Source organism: Onychomys torridus, chromosome 1 (assembly GCF_903995425.1).
Source record: "Onychomys torridus chromosome 1, mOncTor1.1, whole genome shotgun sequence".
NCBI lineage: Eukaryota > Metazoa > Chordata > Mammalia > Rodentia > Cricetidae > Onychomys > Onychomys torridus.
In genome coordinates this window covers 92,647,299-92,666,799 of record NC_050443.1, presented here as the reverse complement: position 1 = coordinate 92,666,799, position 19,501 = coordinate 92,647,299, and the positions used below count along the sequence as shown (strand labels likewise).

Here is a 19,501-nt window from a genome sequence, read left to right as displayed (position 1 = left end):
ACTGCTTCTCAGGATAAAGAGGGTTGGTTCCTATCTTAGGTTGTTTCTGTCTCTCAGTAGGTCTGGTAATTTTTAAAGAAAAGACATTTACAAAGCTTACAGTTCTGTAGGTATAAGAGCATGGCACCAGCATTTCTGTAGGGCTTCTAAAGTGAGGGTACATGCTGCTCTGTGGGGAAGGATGGAAGGGAAGCAGAAGCAGGTTCTTACAGAAGAGATTACACGGACAGAAAAGAAGCAACAGAAAGCCAATTTCCTTGTATTAACTAACTCATCCTTGAGGTAACTACATTAATCCCTTTGTGAGTATAGAGCACCCACAACTTAATTACCTCTTAAAGATCACCAAAACTTTCAACTCTGCCATATTGGAGGCTAAGCCTCAACATGAGTTTTGGTGATGACAAACCATATTGAAATCATAACAGTCGCCAAAGGCCAATAAAAAGAGGCTCTCATTGGAGCAGAGGCTAGCCTCTTCTTTGTTAACAACTATTATCACTCTGCACACAGAAATGGCACAGCCCAGTATATGATGCTCACATTTCTCCAAGAACTCATTCCACTTTTGCATTGTAGAATCCCGCAGGTAACTGTGAAGTCCTCCATTTCTAAACATCCCTGTAGTAATAAAAGCTATTTAAAAAAAAAAAAAACAAAACAGTATTGATCAGCGTCTACCATGCAAAGAGCAAATGCTGTGAATGAAAGAATGGGTGCATGAGCTATTCATCTTTGCTGAGCACTAGCAAAATAAATGGTTCCAGAGAAGGTTCTGTGTTCTTCCTTAGCTCTTAATCCTTAAGGAGTCTGGGGGAGACATGCCATCAGGGCTGTCAATCAGATGGTGTGGTAACAGGTGATTCTGCACTCTCTGCAAATTGGAGAATATTTCTATAATTGAAATCAATCTGTTTTAAAAATAAGCAATGAAAGGGAGTCCCTCTTTAATGGAGCGTCTGTGTAGCACAACCACTGCAGCCAAACTAGACACTTCAAGCCTTAAAATGACATCAGGAAAGAAGCAGGGCTGGTGTCAAGTATGTAGCAGGTAGTATTACCCTGTTCCCAGTCTCCAACATTACTGTTCCCCAATTGCAACCTCAATATCCATCCGGGGACACTGAAGGCTAAGTTTAGTAATACTATCTCACCATTATTTTTCTAATCTATTAGAAGATAATTAAATTAAGGAATCTTTCAAGATAACATAGCAAGCATTTTAACAGGCAGTAGGTAGGTAGTATGTGGGTGAGGATCTTGCGGGGGGGGGGGGAAATTCTGTAGGGACTTTGTTGTTCTTATCCACCCAAGTATCTTGGCTGTATAAGACACGTGCACAGCATAGGCTTTCAATAAATACTTGAATGAATAAAACTTAAGCTAATGAGGACTGTTAAACTTTTGCCAATGTTGAATCATAATCAGAAGGCAGCTTGTCAGGAGTCTCAAGCCCCGCAGGTCCTGTGTTGCAAGCAATTGCCCAATAGAAAACAGGATTGTAGGCTGAACTAACAATAAAAAATCATTGCTGTCTCCAAAGAGACAGAAAACTTGAGTACTCAGTGCTATCCCTGATAAGAGAGGTCTCTGAGATTACTAATAAGAAACCAATTTGGGGTGCAAGAGAAGGGTGAAAAGATGGGTGACATGAACTAATCAGAATCCTCAAAGAATCCACAAAGAAATGCCTCATAAAAGGTGAAATTGTAGATGAGTGAAGCAAAATACAGTGAGGTTATTTTCTTTTCCTATTGATATGGGGACTCTCTAATGGAAGTTCTGGATATCATTAGACTCAGTTAAAGACTGCGGTTCTGATAACCTCTTCACCATCCATAGACTGAAATAAACAGACCAGGCAACTGTAAATTAGACATGTCAAGGACCGGCATCCAGAGAGACTAGAAGCACCTAACCCAGAGATCCAAGTTCCCATGACCAGCCTACTGACAACATCCTGGAAAGGGGCCCTAGGGCTGCGTGCCCACGATGGCAAATCCAAAGGTTTGCAAATGGAACTCTGAGCAAGGAAGATCTTGGAGGTGGCTGACCCAAAGGGCGTCGAACCCACACTCAACGAACCAATGGCCGCGGAGATAGGGCGGGCCGTCGGGGCATCGGGCCAATGGGAGTGCGGCAGGGCTGGAGGGCGCCCGGGCCTCAGTGGTTTGCCGCCTAGCCCGGGCCGATGTGGGAGCCGCTCGGAGTCCAGGCGTGTGCAGCGGCGCTCGCGGGCGCTCTTCTCCTGGTGCTTTCCGTGCTGGTGGTCCGCCAGCTCCTGAGGCAGCGGCGACCGGCGGGCTTCCCCCCGGGGCCACCGCGGCTGCCATTCATTGGCAACATCGGCTCCCTGGCCATGTCTGCCGAGCTCCCCCACGTCTACATGAGGAGGCAGAGCCGGGTATACGGCGAGGTAGGGTCGCGCCTCCAGCCGGAAGCCGCCTCACCGCTACCACACCAGGGGCGCTTCGGGTTGAGTTTCCCGCCCACGGGCGAGCGCCTGCGCGTGCGCTGTGTGACCTTTAGCCTGTCCAAGATGTCTGCCCTTCAGCTGCCTTTTACAGAAACTTCTCGGCCCTGTGGCCCCCGAGCTTGCGGGGGTGAGGGGGTGCGGGGGTGAGGGGGTTGCGGGGGTGGGGGGAGGAGAGGAAATGAAGACATTTTGAGTTTCTAGGACAGAGTTAGTGGTTAGTATTGCAGGTTGCCATTTAAACTTTTTTTTTTTAAGATTTAACACTAATAAAAGGCTTTTAATTTTCTGAACCCTAAGTTTTCCTCATCTGGATACTTAGAATAGTGATAACCAAAAGCAGTAATATGCTACCCAAATATATTGGCTATTATATGTCATTTTTGTTACTATATGTAAAAGATACATTTATTTAGTGGTATTAGGAGTTGACCATACAGACCGACATGGGCTCTACCACTGAGACACATACCCAGTCCAATAGAAATTTATTATGCCTACAAACTTAAAATTATCTTTAAATCAGTTATTTGAAATGGGTTCTCATTGAATAGGAAATTAAAAATTTATACATAAATATTTGAACAGAAAGGAATTCTTTATTTAATATGAATATTCATATAGGACAATTGATATAGATCTATTACAGTAAACTAAAATTAAAATATAAGTGTGTGGAAGACTGTTGTCAAGGAATAGGTTGATTAGATTGAATTGCTTAGAATTTGGCATAATTAATTTTGGTTCTGGTGCAATGAGGAAACTGCATCGTTTACAACAATGACTATTAATTTACTGCACATCAAATAAGGCTAACCTGGGATGATAGCTGCAAAAGTGCAAGGAGCAAAACTGAAAAGGTATGCAGGGCAAACATTGTGTTGTTCGGTTTTGGAACTACTGCTGCATTTGATCTTTATTCTAGCTGTAGAACACCCCTGAAGATCTTCCCTTCCTTATCTTAGAGATAGTTCTCAATTCTGACAGTGTCAAGATTAGTATAAGTTGTTAAAATACTAATCATTTTTTTTGTACAGTAGGAGACTGTTACCTCCTGTATTTCAGAAAGGTTGTAGGAAGCAGTTTATAGAAGTTATTTTTCTACTATCTCCCTTTTTAATTTGAGATGTGTAGTCAAATAAAAAATAAATCTGAACTTTCCTGCTTTTGTGCACTGTGAGTTTAATCCTTTATAATTTTTGAAAGGAAAATAGCAGTGCCCAAGGCTCATATTTATTTTTAAGCAATCTTATATAATATGCTGCAGCATAAATTGCCATTTCTTTGGAGACTCATTCTTGAATTGTTTTAGCTTCTGCTGTGCTTAGATTCTTAATGTAGATTTTGAGCAGCATTCCAAAATTGATACAAGTGGATTTGTCAGACTTTTTCAGGCAATAAAGATGATTATTTTGCATTACAGCAAACAGAACTGGCAGTTTATTAATTTATCTTATGGAGAACTTATTCAAGGCACTGAGTAGGGTTCTGTAGAGAATTTAAAAATGAAAAAAAATGTCATTTTTAAAGTATTTATAATTGAGAAGCCAGACAGATGAAAATGTTTCAGGTTCAAACTAGTATTAAATTAATGTCATAGAAGCTTTTATATGAGCTGTGATGGCTCAAAATAAAGAGAATAAAATGTATATATTTTTAAAAACTACATGGAATATGGTCTCTAAAGAGTTGATATGGTTTAGGTAGTATGTCAATCAAGAGATCTCTGTCTCTAGGTAGTATACATTCTATTTGGGGGAAGACAAACAAAATAAATATAAGTAAATTATATAATATATTAGAATTGTATGGAGCACTAGAGAAGCTAAACTAGGGTAATGGAAATGGACACTGCTGGGGGGTTGAATTTTAAGTTAGTCAGAGCAGGTGTCATTGAAGGGACATCTTAAAAGGAAACAAAGGAGCAGACTATAAGACCATCTTAGGGAAAACACACCAAGAACACAGCAAACACCAAGGGCAAAAAGGGTGGCTTGAACAATAGTATAGAGGTGTAAACGCCAGTTTTGCATTACTGAAACAAAATAGTTGAGATAATAAACTTACAAAAAGGAAAGGTTTATTGTGGATTCTATCTTGGATGTTTAAGTCATTAGGTTGACCTTAGTACTTTTGGAACTGTGGTGAGGCAATGTCATGGTGTGAGTATATGGCAAAGGAGACTGCTTACATCATGTCAGCCAAGAAGCAAAAAGGAGTGAAGGGGAGGTGCCAGGATCCCCGTTTCAAGGATATACCCGAAACTTAAAACCTCCCACTAGGTCCCTTAAAACTTCTACCCTTCCCTTGTAGCACTAAGCTAAAGACTATATCTTTAACATATAAGCCTTTAGGATACATTTAAGATCTGAGGTAATAAGAAGTTTGGTCAACTTCTTTTATAACTTCACAGTAAGAACAGTATAATGCTGAGCAGTTGAATGTGTGGTTTGGGAGGAGATTGAGTCAACATGAGTCCAGGACCTTCGATAGTTATCTTTCTCTTGTGCTCAAGCACCTCACAGAAGCAATTTAAGAAAGGAAGGATTCATTTGGGCTTACGGAGCAGAAGGTACAGTTTATTGTGACAGCTTGTGGGTCAGTTTCTGGTGTCAAGAGTTTACATGGCTTCTTACTTTGTACCAACTAAGAACCAGTGACAACTTGGCTGGAACCAGGGCATGTATATGGCCCTCACTGCCATGTCCCAGCAACCCACTACCTCCTGTTAACCTCCACTTCCTAAAGGTTCAATTGTCTCTCAAAACAATGTTTGCAGCTGAGGACAAAGTATTCAACTACAAGTCTATGGGAAACATTTCACATTCAAACAGAAACTAAACACCTTGAAGGATTAAAAAGTGTGGTTATTAACTGATACAGTAAAATCTATGTAGAGCTAGTTTGGGTGGAGAAGAAGTTATGTAAAGATGATACAAAAACTTCTAGAAGGCAAGAATATTTGATGTATTTCTGTTTACATCTCTGCTAGCACAGTTATCTCATAGTAGACATTTTAAAACTGTTCAATAAATCAGAGTGAATAAACCTAATCTTGGACCCTTCCATAGATCAAAACAGTTTAAGTTTTTGCAGTTTGATTGATGAAACTTTACTAAAAGTTCTTAAGTGTAATATACAACTAGATCAAGCAAAATTTCCCCCAATTCTACTCTCTTAACAGACAACTATCTCAATTTCTAGAGTAAAGGTAGATTATATAATAGCGTTCTTAAGTGATACCTCTTTTTTATAATCTCTAGTAACCACAGTCTGAAGACTTTCCTTGAAATATATTCTCCTTCTGTTCTGCCTATGGACATAGCTTTCAGCACCAAGATCTTGCCCCATTCTGGCAAAATGATGAAGTTGTTTTATTTCTTGCATCAATACCACTTCCTATAAATTAATGCCATTCTTGTAGAATTTTCACTGAATACATTTCTGGAGGAAGACTTTTGTTTAACAACTCTAATACTGCTTTGGGAACTGAAAAGATTTTTCAATTGCTTATCTGGTAGCAATTCCCTTTGTGCTAAAAACTCCTCCATGGCCTGAAACTAATGCCACTGTATACAAAATCTATACTCTTTCCCCAACATTCTAAATGTACATACTTCTCTGTTCCAGGGCCCACTTTTGTGCCAAAGACTCTGGTGGAACTGCTTGTATTTCCTCTTGGTAATATTTATCACTTTTGCTGTCTTACTCATGAGGAACTGTTGTTTGTATTTTACTTTTTTTTTCTTTTTGGGGAACACACCATCCAGCTCCCAAATAAATCACACACAGAGGCTTATTCTTATTTATAAATGCCTTAGCTTGACTTAGTTTTTTGCCAGCTTTTCTTAACTTTAAATTATCCCATCTAACTTTTGCTTCTGGCCTTTCCCCATTCTCTTCTGTAAATCTTACTCTTACTCCGTGGCTTGCTGTGTAGCTGGATGGCTGGCTCCTGGAGTCCTCCTCCTCTCTGGCTGCTACTTCGTTTCACTCCTCCATCTCTTTTTTTCCTCTCATATTTCTCCTTCTGTTTATCCTCTCTGCCTACCAGCCCTGCCTATCCTTTCTCCTACCTTGCTCTTGACCATTCAGTTCCTTATTAGACATCAGGTGTTTTTGACAGGCAAAATAATACAGCTTCCCAGAGTTAAACAAGTGCAACCATAAACAAAAGTAACACCTTAAAATAATATTCTACAACAAAGAACTTTTGTTTCAGCTAAGACCTCCTGTTTTATTTTCTTCTAAAGCATAATGCATCATGATTAAATCTACCTTTGTTGATTGCACAAAGATAAGGCTTATCCCAGTATTTTAGCTGTAAAAAGCTATGGAGTGCAAATTCCTGAGAGGATAGTGATAAGCAGTCTTTAGGACTTATTGATAAATATGATTTTCACTGGGTTAGGCCTTTACATTAGGTTAGCTAAAATGCACTTCAGGAGGAGTGACATTGTAAGTGAACCTGAGGTGACCCTATTGTGTCTTGATTAGTTTTTATTGTTAACTTGATGCGACTTAGAGTCACCTGGGAAAAGGGAACCTCACTTGAAGAATTGTCCCAATCACTTTGTCCCAGGGCCGCAAAAGAAATTGTCTTGACTGATGATTGATATAGGAGGGCCCAGTTCATTAGGGTTAGGGCACAGTCCCTAGTGTGCTGGCTAATTTTATATCAACTTGACACAGCTAGAGTCATTTGGAAAGAGAGAACCTTGATTTAGAAAATACCCCCATCAGATTGGCCTGTGGGCAAGCCTGTGTTACTTTTTTTTTTTTTTAACTGATGATTAATGTGAGAGGACCCAGTTCACTGTGGGCAGTACTATATCCAGTCCGGTGGTCATGAGTGCTACAAGAATGCAAGAACAACAGTGCTCCATGGCCTCTGCATCAGTTCCTGCCCTGCTTGCATTCCTGCCCTGGCTTCCTTCATGATGTGTTGTGATATGGAAGTGTAACTTGAAATAAATGCTTTCCTCTCTAATTTGATTTTGGTCATGGTGTTTTAGCACAGCAATAGAAACCCAACTAAGACACCTGGAAGGTGTACAGCTGTATAACAAAGCTAAGAGATAGAACCAGAGATAAACCAATAAGCAGACTTCCTCCATGGTTCTTTTCTCCAGATTGCTGCCCCAACTTCCATTGTTGATGAACTGTGATCTGGAAGTAAAAGATGAAATAACCCTTTCCTCTCCTAACTTATTTTGGTCATGGTGTTTATCACAGCAAAAGAAATCACACTAAGACATGAGGAAACAACTCCAGCAAGTTATAGGGTTATCCTGCTTTGCTTTCTCCTTAGATGAAAGGTATCTACCTATGTATACATGGTAACAAAGTTGTCTTTTGACTTTTCAATCTCTGGCCCCAACTTCAAGCTGATATAATAATAGATGGTGCTAGTTATAAATTTGTCTTGGAAATAAAATAACATTCCTATGTAATAAATATTTTGAGATGGAATGAATCCTAATAGAGTATCTAAGTCAAATATATTTTGTTTTTGTTTGTTTTGCCTAGTAACTTAAAGTAGAATACAGGCCTTCTGTATCCAGTACTCTTTCCATTCTACCTTATAAAATGGTTCCAGGCAGGGAGAGGTATAATGAATCATGCTGTCTAGATACTGTCAAGTAACAAATCCTTATGTTTTTACAGAAGTAGCAAATAATAGAAGGGATAGGCTTAGAACATGTGGATTATGTGGTTGTTTTGCTGTACATTTTGCTGTTTGAATGTTATTTTTCTTCTCAAAGATTTTCAGTTTAGATCTTGGAGGGATATCAACTGTGGTTCTAAATGGCTATGATGTAGTAAAAGAATGCCTTGTTCATCAAAGTGAAATTTTTGCAGATAGACCATGCTTTCCTTTGTTCATGAAGATGACAAAAATGGGAGGTATGTTTTTTTCAACTGTTCATAGTACCTATTTTAAATCACATTCTTTATTGTAAATAATTTTACTGTAGACAGATTGCTTTATACTTTGTGAAACCTATATTTGAGGAGGCATCAGACTGCATTCAATAATGTTTTAGACTATTACATGCTAGTTTTATTGCCATTCAATTCTAAGAAACATAAGTATGCTTTAAAGAATTAGTACTTGGAAAGTACTGAAACAATTTAGGAGTGCACAGACACACAACACACACACACACACACACACACACACACACACACACATCATGAATCAGAAGTTTCCTTTTGGTCACAATCTTGAGTACTTGGTGACAGACTTTTTTATCATGTACAAGCTTACAGAAAGTAAAGCAGACTTTCCTAACTACTCATCATTATGCTGTATAAATGGAAAGCTGTAGAGTTTATACAAAGGACAGGCTTTCTGTAGAACTTAGTAATGATCAGATTTGGATGACTACATATTCTACAAGGAAGAAAAGCTGAAAATTGACACAATCAAGGAGAAAGCAGCAATAGAAAATCTAAAATAGAATGTTGACAACAGATAGAACTAGTATCTGATTTTTTTTTTTACAGTAATGTTCTAAATTCTGTAATGAGACCTCCACACTTACTTTCAAGAAAATTTTAGTGTCTTAGTTAAATAGGCAAAATCCAGGTAATAATAACAAGTTTTGAATTCATGTTTGTATTTTTTATTATTATTACATGAGCATTTCTATTACTATGAACAATTCAAGGCTGCCCTTGACTTTGGCATATTTGCCTTGTTGGGTATCATGTACCTTCAACAGAAGGAAATCCGTATTATAAAAATCTAGTTTCTTTCAAACAAAAGCTTTTTATTTGGGGGTATTTGTTTAATCCAACATTAAATTTTGTCCATAGAACATATATTCATTTGTCTTTCATAATATATATGTGTGTATGTGTGCGTGTGTGTGTGTGTGTGTGTGTGTATAAGAGGAAAGCTAAGAAATAGATTTACATAGACCTAGTTTATCTTTGTTTGATTACAAATAAGACTGGAGAGTTTCTTGTCGTGAGAGAATGAGAATTATAGATCCTTCTGACAGTCCTTTCATGAGGAATAGGTTTATCTAATGTTCTGTAGCTTTGAGCAGCATCAACTAGGATCCAATCATGTACTTAGATAATTGGGGACTAAAATCACTGATTATCCATCTTTGAATTTTTCCTTCATGTTTTCTTTATTCCACAACGTTTTAAATACAGAGAAATATGAATTACACATCATTTTTAATACTTTCTTCTAGGCTTACTCAATTCCAGATATGGCCGAGGATGGATTGATCACAGAAGATTGGCTGTTAACAGTTTTCACTATTTTGGATGTGGCCAAAAATCTTTTGAATCTAAAATCTTAGAAGAAACCCAGTTTCTAATTGATGCTATTAAAACATACAAAGGTAAACCTTTTGACCTCAAACAACTAATAACAAGTGCTGTTTCAAACATAACTAATCTTATCCTTTTTGGAGAACGGTTTACTTATGAAGACACTGATTTTCAGCACATGATTGAGTTATTTAGTGAGAACGTGGAACTAGCCGCCAGTGCTCCTGTCTTCCTGTATAATGCATTTCCATGGATTGGCATATTACCTTTTGGAAAACACCAAAAGCTATTCAGAAATGCAGATGTGGTCTACGATTTCCTCGAAGGACTTATTGAAAAAGCTGCAGTCAACAGAAAGCCTCATTTACCTCAGCATTTTGTTGATGCCTATTTAGATGAGATGGATCAAGGTGAAAATGATCTTTTATCTACGTTTTCCAAAGAGAATCTGATTTTTTCAGTGGGTGAACTCATCATTGCTGGAACTGAAACTACAACCAATGTGCTACTCTGGGCAGTTCTTTTCATGGCTCTTTATCCTAATATTCAAGGTGAGGATACTCTTGACCTCAGGGGTCTCTCCTTACATATAAGGCTTGTGTATGTGTTAGAGTGTTTGGCCATGTATAAAACACTTTTAGGAATTCCACCTGTGATAGCCAAGAAGGGAAATATCTCATAATTATAGTTTTCAAATCTAGTATTTAAATGAAAATTTAAGGAAGAAAGGAAAGAAGGAAGAAAGAAATCATCTGAAGGCTAGCCATGGTGGTGATATTCTTCTAATCTTAGAACTCAGGAGGCTGAGGCAGGAGAATATGTAGCCTGCATAGTAAGTTTAAACCAACCTTGGATATGTAGAATGGTACTATGTTAAAAAAAAAAAAAACTTAAAAATGGATCTTAGTATGTATGTTTAATAAAGGATGACAAAGGTTGAGTGTCTAGAAGCCGTAAAGCTGGGATCTGAACTCTGCTTTTTCTTATTCAGGTCTAATGTTTTATTATTTTCCTTGCTGATAGTGATACTACTCTGATTCTAGGCTGATGACACATTTATTCATAATCTTTTTCTTGACCTTACTCAGAGTGTTGATTATTACTAGTACAAGGTATAGAGGGTATATAATTAATTCATGTAACTACCAGAAGATGAAAAATTCAAATATACATACTCCAATTCTGTTGATTTATTATGGGTTATCATTTGTTGTACCCCAAAGAAAAATAAGTTTTCATATAATTTTAAGAATTCCATAATTTTAATGTTTCTCTGACAGGACAAGTTCATAAAGAGATTGATTTAATTATGGGCTACAATAGGAGGCCTTCTTGGGAAGACAAGTGTAAAATGCCTTATACTGAAGCAGTTTTACATGAAGTTTTAAGATTCTGTAATATAGTTCCACTGGGGATTTTCCATGCAACCTCTGAAGATGCAGTTGTACGTGGTTATTCCATTCCTAAAGGCACAACAGTCATTACAAATCTTTATTCTGTTCATTTCGATGAAAAGTACTGGAAAGACCCGGACATATTCTATCCTGAGCGATTTCTGGACAACAGTGGATGTTTTACTAGAAAGGAAGCTTTCATTCCTTTTTCTCTAGGTAAGAAAACATTCACATGTATATAATTTTAAAGTACAACAATGACTTATTCACACCATCTCAATCTGAAACAACCTGCTCCAGACTGGCTAATTCTTAATACTTAAAATTAATTTTTTTAGTATTTTTTCTTTTTATTGAAATTATTTTTTCCTCACATAATAGATTCTGATTACAGTTTTCTTTCCCTCTACTCTTCCCTGTTTCTCTCCACCTCACCTCCCATCTGGATCCACTCCATTTCTTGTCTCTCATTAGAAAACAAACAGGTTTCTATGGGATGATAATAAAATATAACAAAGTAAAATATAATGAAACAAAAACTACCACACAAACAACAATGGAGTTGAAAGAGCTCAAGAAAAGGCACAAGAATCAGAGACCCACTCATTCACACACTTAAGAATCCCATAAAAACACTAAACTGGAAGCCATGATATATATATATATATATATATGCAGAGAACCTGGTGGAGTCCGGTGCAGGCCCTGTGCATGTTCAGCCTCTAAGTTCATATGAGCTTCAGTCATTGGTTTAGAGGATCTTGTTTTCTTGGTTTCCTCCATCCCTGCTCTTACATATAACATTACTTCTTACAGGAGAGGAAGGTTTTATTAACGTAATGAGCACTTGTTTCTATTCAAAATATGCCTTAGTTAATAAAATAAAGCTAAAGTTGTTGAGAAGCTGTGGCTGGCTACTCAGAAACTTTTTAACTTAAGAATGTTGGAGTTGTAGTCAAACTTCTACAGCAAAAATTCAGTAACAAGTATGAGAAACTGAAATCCATATAAAGGAAAGGAAAGATATGACAACTCCAAGTAAAGCTAGAATCTTGCCTTGTAGTTTATCATGTCATTTCCAATTAGGAAATACTGCTTCTGCTATGAAATATTGGAAGATTGACTACATCTTTATCACTAAAGAAAGTACTCAATAGATCAGTTGAAATGGGCTTCCCTTCGATATGTAAGAACAAAATGTCACATCCCAAAGACCTTCTATAGCACACCATAAGCTCTGTTGCGTTGTACAAGAGAAGTTAGAGATGGGAACAAAATCTTAGAAAGTCCATGATCTGATATAAGGAAATAAAGGAATGTGTTTCTTCAATGAAGTGTTAGTTTCAAATCTTTGACATTTGAGAGACTATTCTCATAATATGGTGTCCTCTAACCTACTTTAAGTTCCTGATTTCCTGAATGATATCCAAATATTAGATATTAATTTTAGTAAATAGTCTTTAAACTTATTTCCTTTTCTGTTTAGGGAGAAGACATTGTCTTGGAGAACAGCTGGCTAGGATGGAAATGTTCTTGTTTTTTACAGCATTACTTCAGCAGTTTCATTTGCATTTTCCACATGAGCTAGTTCCAAACCTGAAACCCAGGTTGGCCATGACATTGCAACCCCAGTCCTACCTCATCTGTGCAGAAAAACGCAGAAAGTGCACAACTGTATTAGGGGATTACCTTGTTTAATCAATAATGGTATTTGAGCCAAAGCCACAGTTTTATAAAGCCAAGTGAGCACGGATCCATTATTTAAACTAGTACTAGAGCAATAACAAGCATTAGCTGTTATTTTTTTCTAACTTCCATGAACTCTTATAGAATATACTGAATGACACAAAGATGTAAGTGTTGTGTAGATACTAAAAGGGGCAATGGATGCACTAAACAGAATTCTTGTTTTGTGTAAGTTTCTTCTGATCTGGCTCCATCCTGGGGAACTTGGTTTTTTGCTCCCAAACTGATTCCTTTATAACAAGTGTTGTGATTAGCAGACTGTGATATCAGTCCAGGATAAAAGAAGAAATAAAACCCATATAAATTAATTTTGACTACAGAAGAATTTTATATATCATGGTAGGCAATGGAAAAGCTTCATATTTAATATAGACCCTTCCAGTGCTTTCAGATATTCCTCTCTACTATGTATTTATAATTGTGTCATTCTTCCTATAAACAAGAGTTTCTGTGATCCCTGAGCATGCACCCTTACAGCAGCAGTTCAATATATAAGAAATAAAGTATTCAGTTGGCTGTTTATTCTTTCTTTGTAGGCACAGTCATTACACTTTTCCTATCACCTCTTATTTCTAAGACCAGTTACAGAACTCAGATTCAAACATCTTATCTTACTGAGGTCTTAGTTCCATGGGTTAGGCAGTATTTAAATCCAAAAGTCTGCTATAGAGACAGGGTAACTTGTAAATGGGACACTTGAGAATGATAAGATGTTATTACTAATTATACCAGGACAAATGGCATATTATCACAGGCCAAAACAAACTAGAATGTATATGTATTCATTTATAGCTATTTTTTTCATTATTGTTTCTTCTAAAGTTCTTCAAAGAGCTCATGTTCATGTAACTTGTTTTGTGAAGAGTTGTAGTCTTAGACCAAGTAAATATAACAATGGCTCGTATGATGAATATGGGTTAGGGGCCACAGAGAAGGCTCAACAGTTAAGAACATATACTGCTCTTGAAGAAGACTTGTGTTTAATTTCCAGTGTGCACATCAGATGGCTTACAATTTCCTTTAACTCAAGCTCCAAGGGAATTCAATGCTTCTGGCATCCATGACTATTCACGCTCATGGACATACACTTAATTAAAAATAATATTTTTTAAAACTAGAAAGAACGTGGATTTAACGTTAATCTGCCTCATCTGCTAAAAATTTCCTGGTTTCTGTGATTCAAACCAGGAGTTTCGTGTTGTAGAATATTATTTTAACATGTGTTAATTTGTTTATGCTGTAGAACATTTGTTTAATGATGCAAAGATGTATTATTTTATGTTGCATTTGTTTAACTCTGTGAAGCTGTGTTTCTTTGCCTGTCTAAAACACCTGATTTGTCTAATAAAGAGCTGAACAACCAAGGCAAGAGAAAGAATAGGCAGGACTGGCAGACAGAGAGAATAAATGGAGAAATCTGGGGAGAGAGAGAGATCTAGGAATAAGAAAAGCAGGAGGAGGACATCTGGGGCCAGCCACCCAGCTACACAGCAAGACCTGGCATAAGAAGTAAAGAAAGGTATATAGGATAGCTTAATTGTGACAAAAATTAAGTAGGCTTTATTCTTCTTTTGAGTATAACTACTACTGCTTTTAGTATGGACAGGGACTTCATACACCTCTGCAGAACACTATTTTGTTTACCTATGCCTTAGGAAATCTTTGTGATTTTTTTTCTTACATCTATATTCATAAACTATTAAAGGCAAAAGAGCCTTAGTTTCACTGCCCCTAATTCTATAGTCAAGAAAAAGGGGGTTCAGACAGGAGGATGAAGTCCTCTGGACCATGACAATGACATGCTTCACTTTATCTTACATTGTTCTCATACCTAATTATTTGTACTTTATAGTCAGTATAGTTGTTTATCAGATAATGTCAACTGAACCATCTGGAGTCAATTAACTGATAAAATACTGAATTTTATAAAAATAGAAATGAATGCAAATTACTATGGAATTCATAATAGAAAATGTCTATTTGGGGAATTATGTAGTAACATATGTATCAGGACTGTACAGTGACTAATGGTTTCTTACTAATCAGTAATGTCTTACTAATTAGGATTTTGAAAACCTAATGTTTGATTCAACTTATGGCAACTGAGCATGGTTATTTCTTCTTACATGCCATTAAAATCATTCTAATTTCAAAATGAGTGTAATGACATTGAAAAGACAGAAGGTGAGTGAATAAACTGTGGATAAGGTTGTATATAGACAGCCTAAGGTGGAATTGAGGGCATGTGTATGCTTCATAGGATGGCCATGGAGAAAATACAGCACATACAAGAAGGCTAGGCAATGGGGGCTAGAGAGATGGCTCAGAAGTTAAGAGCACAAACTGCTCTGCCAGAGGTCCTGAGTTCAATTCCCAGCAACCACATGGTGGCTCACAAACATTTGTAAAGAGATCTGGTGCCCTCTTCTGGTGTGTAGGCACTCATGCAGAACAATGTATACATAATAAAAAAATATTAAAAAAAAAAAAAAAGAAGAAGAAGAAGAAGAAGGCTAGGCAAGGACAGAAAAAAAGTGAAAAGAAACCAAGCTGTGAAATGCAACAATTGCTTGGTGGTTAAAAGCACTTGCTGCTCTTGCAGAGGACCCAAGTTCAGTTCTCAGCCCACATGGCAGCTCACAACCACCCTGTAACTCCAGTTCTGATTCCTCTGGCCTAAGCAGACACCCACTCTAATGTGCACACAACTGAACAGCAGATGTGGGGAGGGGCTCAAGAATGAACCAAACAGCAGCCTTTTAAAGAAAAAAACCAAGCTGGCAGATTCCTTAGGCAAACAAATGAACGAACAAACCTAATATCTTCACTTTTCTGTAGATGTATCCGGCTTGTTAAATAAGAAACACAGAACCGATTGCAGAGTCAAAAACCACGAGGTCAGAGCAAAAGCGGAAAACCTTACCCTTCACTGCTTCTGCGGTTCCTCCTCTCCGCAAGAGACCTACTTCTGTGCGTCCTGTCTATTTAAAGACTTTCTGTTCTGTTTTCTCATTGGTTATAAACCCAGCCACATGACCTCCTTGTCACTGCCTGTTTGTACAGACCTCCAGGTCGTCTATGGTTGGTATTGAGATTAAAGGCGTGTCTGCCATGTTGGCTGTGTCCTTGAACACACAGAGATCCGCCTAGCTCTGCCTCCCAAGTGCTGGGGTTAAAGGCGTGCCCCACTACTGCTCGGCTTCTGCTCTGGCTTGCTCTGACCTCAAGGCAACTTTATTGACATACAAATAAAATCACATTTCAATGCAAATAAAATATCACTATATTTCCCCTTTTCTATTTTAATAAAAAGAAAAAAAGGAAAAAGTTATAACTAATAAAAGAAAAACTATATACAAAAGTACAATAACTATATATACCATATATACAAACAATAAATACCTAAACAATGTCTAGTCCATTTGTATTTGACAAATTCAGAGAAAATAATTTCATTATCTATCCTATTTTGGTAAGTCCAGAATGTACCTGATTCACTTTTTATCCTAACTTATATAGCTAACGGAACTGTCTTATAACGTCTTTCAAATTTATACACTTACAGCTCTTAGTGAGTTTTTCTGAAATCCTTAACAAAGATAATTATAACTATAACTAACTGATCTTCAACTCCCTCAGAGACTCAAGAAGGAAATAATACTACCTAATAAAAAATAAAAACAAGAAGTGCATGCAAGCAGCTTCAAAAAAAAAAAAAATGTGAGTTGACAGAAACAGCCAGCTGCCTGGACAGTCACCTGAGGTTTCTCCACAGTGTTGGGGCATCATCTTCAGCCTACAGGCTTAGCGTATCTGACAGACTCTTTTGTGAACTAAGATGTATACAAGATCAACAGTTTGACCTCACATTTGGTGAGAGCAGTCCATGTACCAGAAACACCTGAATTCCATTAGTGTCATGTCATGATTCAGGATTTTAAATTCTGGAAATTATTGATGTCTTTTCAATTCAGCTGTCCATTTTTCTTGGCTGTGTTTATGTGGCTTCATCTTGGCATTCTGTTCTTCTCCACATCTCTCTATTAAACGCCAGTCTACTATTGAGAGAGGTGAGCTTAGTTATTCTTCAAGAATAACTGTTTCATCTGCTGTTCCATTGCATATCAGAAGCCATTGGCCCACTCCCTGTTCAGCTGCCTTAGAAGAAAAGGGCACGGTACCTTTTACAGATTGCAAAGGTCACTCACTTCAGGGATGGTGCCATATTGTCCTGGCTTCAGAAGATACCTTTTGTTAAAGCCACAACCACACTTGTTTTGGCAAGAATTGGTAGTCCTTGGTTTCATGTCCTGTCTGTCCTGTTTGTCAGCAGTTGATTCGAGGATACTTTGTTGTCCAGTGGCTGACTTTTGCCACAATGAAGGTTAGCTCCATATGCAGTTTCTTCAATGCCCATATTTTCTCTGAAGTAGATTGGTACTGCCAGGAGCCGTCATGTCTCATAGTCATAGCAAAAAGGAAAAATTCTTAAGTTATTAAAACATTTTAAATGCCATATTCTGTAGATCTCTGAAGGGTTTGAAGATGACCTGTCTATCTAAAATATATCTGTTTGATCTTGAAAACACACCTAATATGACTACAAGTTCAATTGTAATGTCTAACCACTAATTTTCATTTCTATATATCCTAATAGTTGGTAATACTAACATTCAAGGATTAGCAAATTGCATTACATTGTTAAATGAATGGTATAAACACAATATCTCGAACAAGATTAGAAATACGTATATGGTATATTCTAACAATCTCAATCTCAATAATAATAATTTGTATACAATATAAAACAATCCAATTGAATGTAAAGTATTTAAAACTAGTAATTGTCTTTTTCTTTTTTCTTCTTTTTTTTTTTAACAAGCACCTTTTGCCTAGCCCTTTTTCTAACCCTTAACAACAACTTGTAACCAACCCTCCTAAACAATGAAAACTATCCCATACCCAGCAATACCCATAAAAAGACCCAGAGATCCACCTAGCTCTGCCTCCCAAGTGCTGGGATTAAAGGCGTGCCCCACTACTGCTCGGCTTCTGCTCTGGCTTGCTCTGACCTCAAGGCAACTTTATTGACATACAAATAAAATCACATTTCAATACAAATAAAATATCACTATACTTTTCTTTTCCTTGCTTTTTGTCCATCTGCAAAATATGCTTCCAGTGATGAAATAAATATCTGAATGATTGTGTACTATGCCTAGAAGATAGTGCTGCTTCTATATGTATATGGTATTGCTGCCCTAGACTGAGTGCCATTTAATTTAATATGATATACAAACTAAAATCTTATTCCACTCACCCTGGAGATCTGTGCATTTCACTAAAAATGATAAATGGGAAAATGTAGCAAAAGGACTGGCATTGAGGGTTTAATAAATTGAACTATATAATCAAGACAAAGTGAGACAAATGGACCATGTGCTTTATATCATTACAGGGAAAAAAGTACAATTTCAAAAACAACAAGTAATGATGTAACGTTGCCTCCTGTGGCCATGCCTAGATTAACCCAGTACAAAGTAGCCTGAGAATATTGTGAGTTAAAAGGCAAAAATATACCTCACCTACTGAGTATTAAGAGTTTGGGGTGGAGGGATGCATTTCAGAGTATCAGTTGCTTATTCTGATAATTGTATGATTAACTAGGACCTGCACCTTCCTACTGCTGCCTAGGATCACAAGAATCTTGCCATGGAACACTAGTCTGGGCAGGGAGTGGGATGGGGAAGTCAAAATTTAAGGTGTGGTAGACACTAATGTATATCACTCCACAAAATTAAAAAATTCTAAGTCATGAAACATTTGTACTTTAAAATTAACAGTGGAGTACTGCTCAGGTGAAGGTCATGCCAGTCAGAACCGCTAAGAGGCCCACCTGCTCTTGAAAACCTCCTATGCCCTTGGTTCAGATCCCAAAGACCCAAGCTGCTGTCACCCCTTCCTGCCCACTGTCCATACCCACTGCCATGCCCCTGCTCCTGCATGGGTGGATATCCACTGCTCAGGTGTAGGCCAGTCAGAAAAACAGAGCTCTTCAACCCCTCCTATGACAAAGGCCAGAAGTCCAATCTCCCACTCTGAGGGAGACTCCCTGCTTGACCAGAGGTCACACCTGGCCACCAGAAATATATACCACAAGGAGCAGAAGACTAAAGAGGAAACATAAAACAAAGAATAAAACACCCATACAACAAAGACAAACTCAGAAATGGGCACCTAGACCAATATTCATCCCAAACCCAGATAGATGCTTACAAACCAGTATAAGAACACAACAGCCAGGGCAATATGGCACCACTAGAGCCCAGCTATCCTACTAAAGTAACCCTTTTACAGCTGAAGCACAAGAAGAAGATGCTAGAAGTCCTTAAAGAAATCCAGAAAACATAAACATAGAGGAAATAAATGACTTAGGAAATCCAAGAAAAAAGCAAACAGGTAAAAGAAATGAATAATAATCCCAGCACTCGGGAGGAAGAGCCAGGCAGATCTCTGTGAGTTCGAGGCCAGCCTGGGCTACCAAGTGAGTTCCAAGAAAAAGGTGCAAAGCCACACAGAAACCCTGTCTCGAAAA

At 37.6% G+C, this 19,501-nt stretch overlaps 1 protein-coding gene across 2 annotated transcripts; it reads left to right on the top strand.

The window, feature by feature from the left end:
- The first annotated feature begins 2,150 nt into the window (after positions 1–2,150).
- Positions 2,151–14,110, top strand: LOC118586850 (vitamin D 25-hydroxylase). 2 transcript variants are annotated; one of them, XM_036192264.1, is made up of 6 exons: positions 2,151–2,416; positions 6,104–6,154; positions 8,239–8,380; positions 9,685–10,317; positions 11,047–11,376; positions 12,647–14,110. In XM_036192264.1, exons 1-6 carry the CDS (start codon positions 2,192–2,194, stop codon positions 12,856–12,858), a joined length of 1,593 nt encoding a protein of 530 aa, XP_036048157.1. In that variant the 5' UTR covers positions 2,151–2,191; the 3' UTR covers positions 12,859–14,110. The 2 variants fall into 2 exon arrangements, with proteins under 2 accessions (XP_036048157.1, XP_036048242.1); XM_036192349.1 differs by lacking the exon at positions 6,104–6,154 and having other exon boundaries at positions 2,184–2,416; positions 12,647–12,930.
- The last annotated feature ends 5,391 nt before the right edge of the window (positions 14,111–19,501 follow it).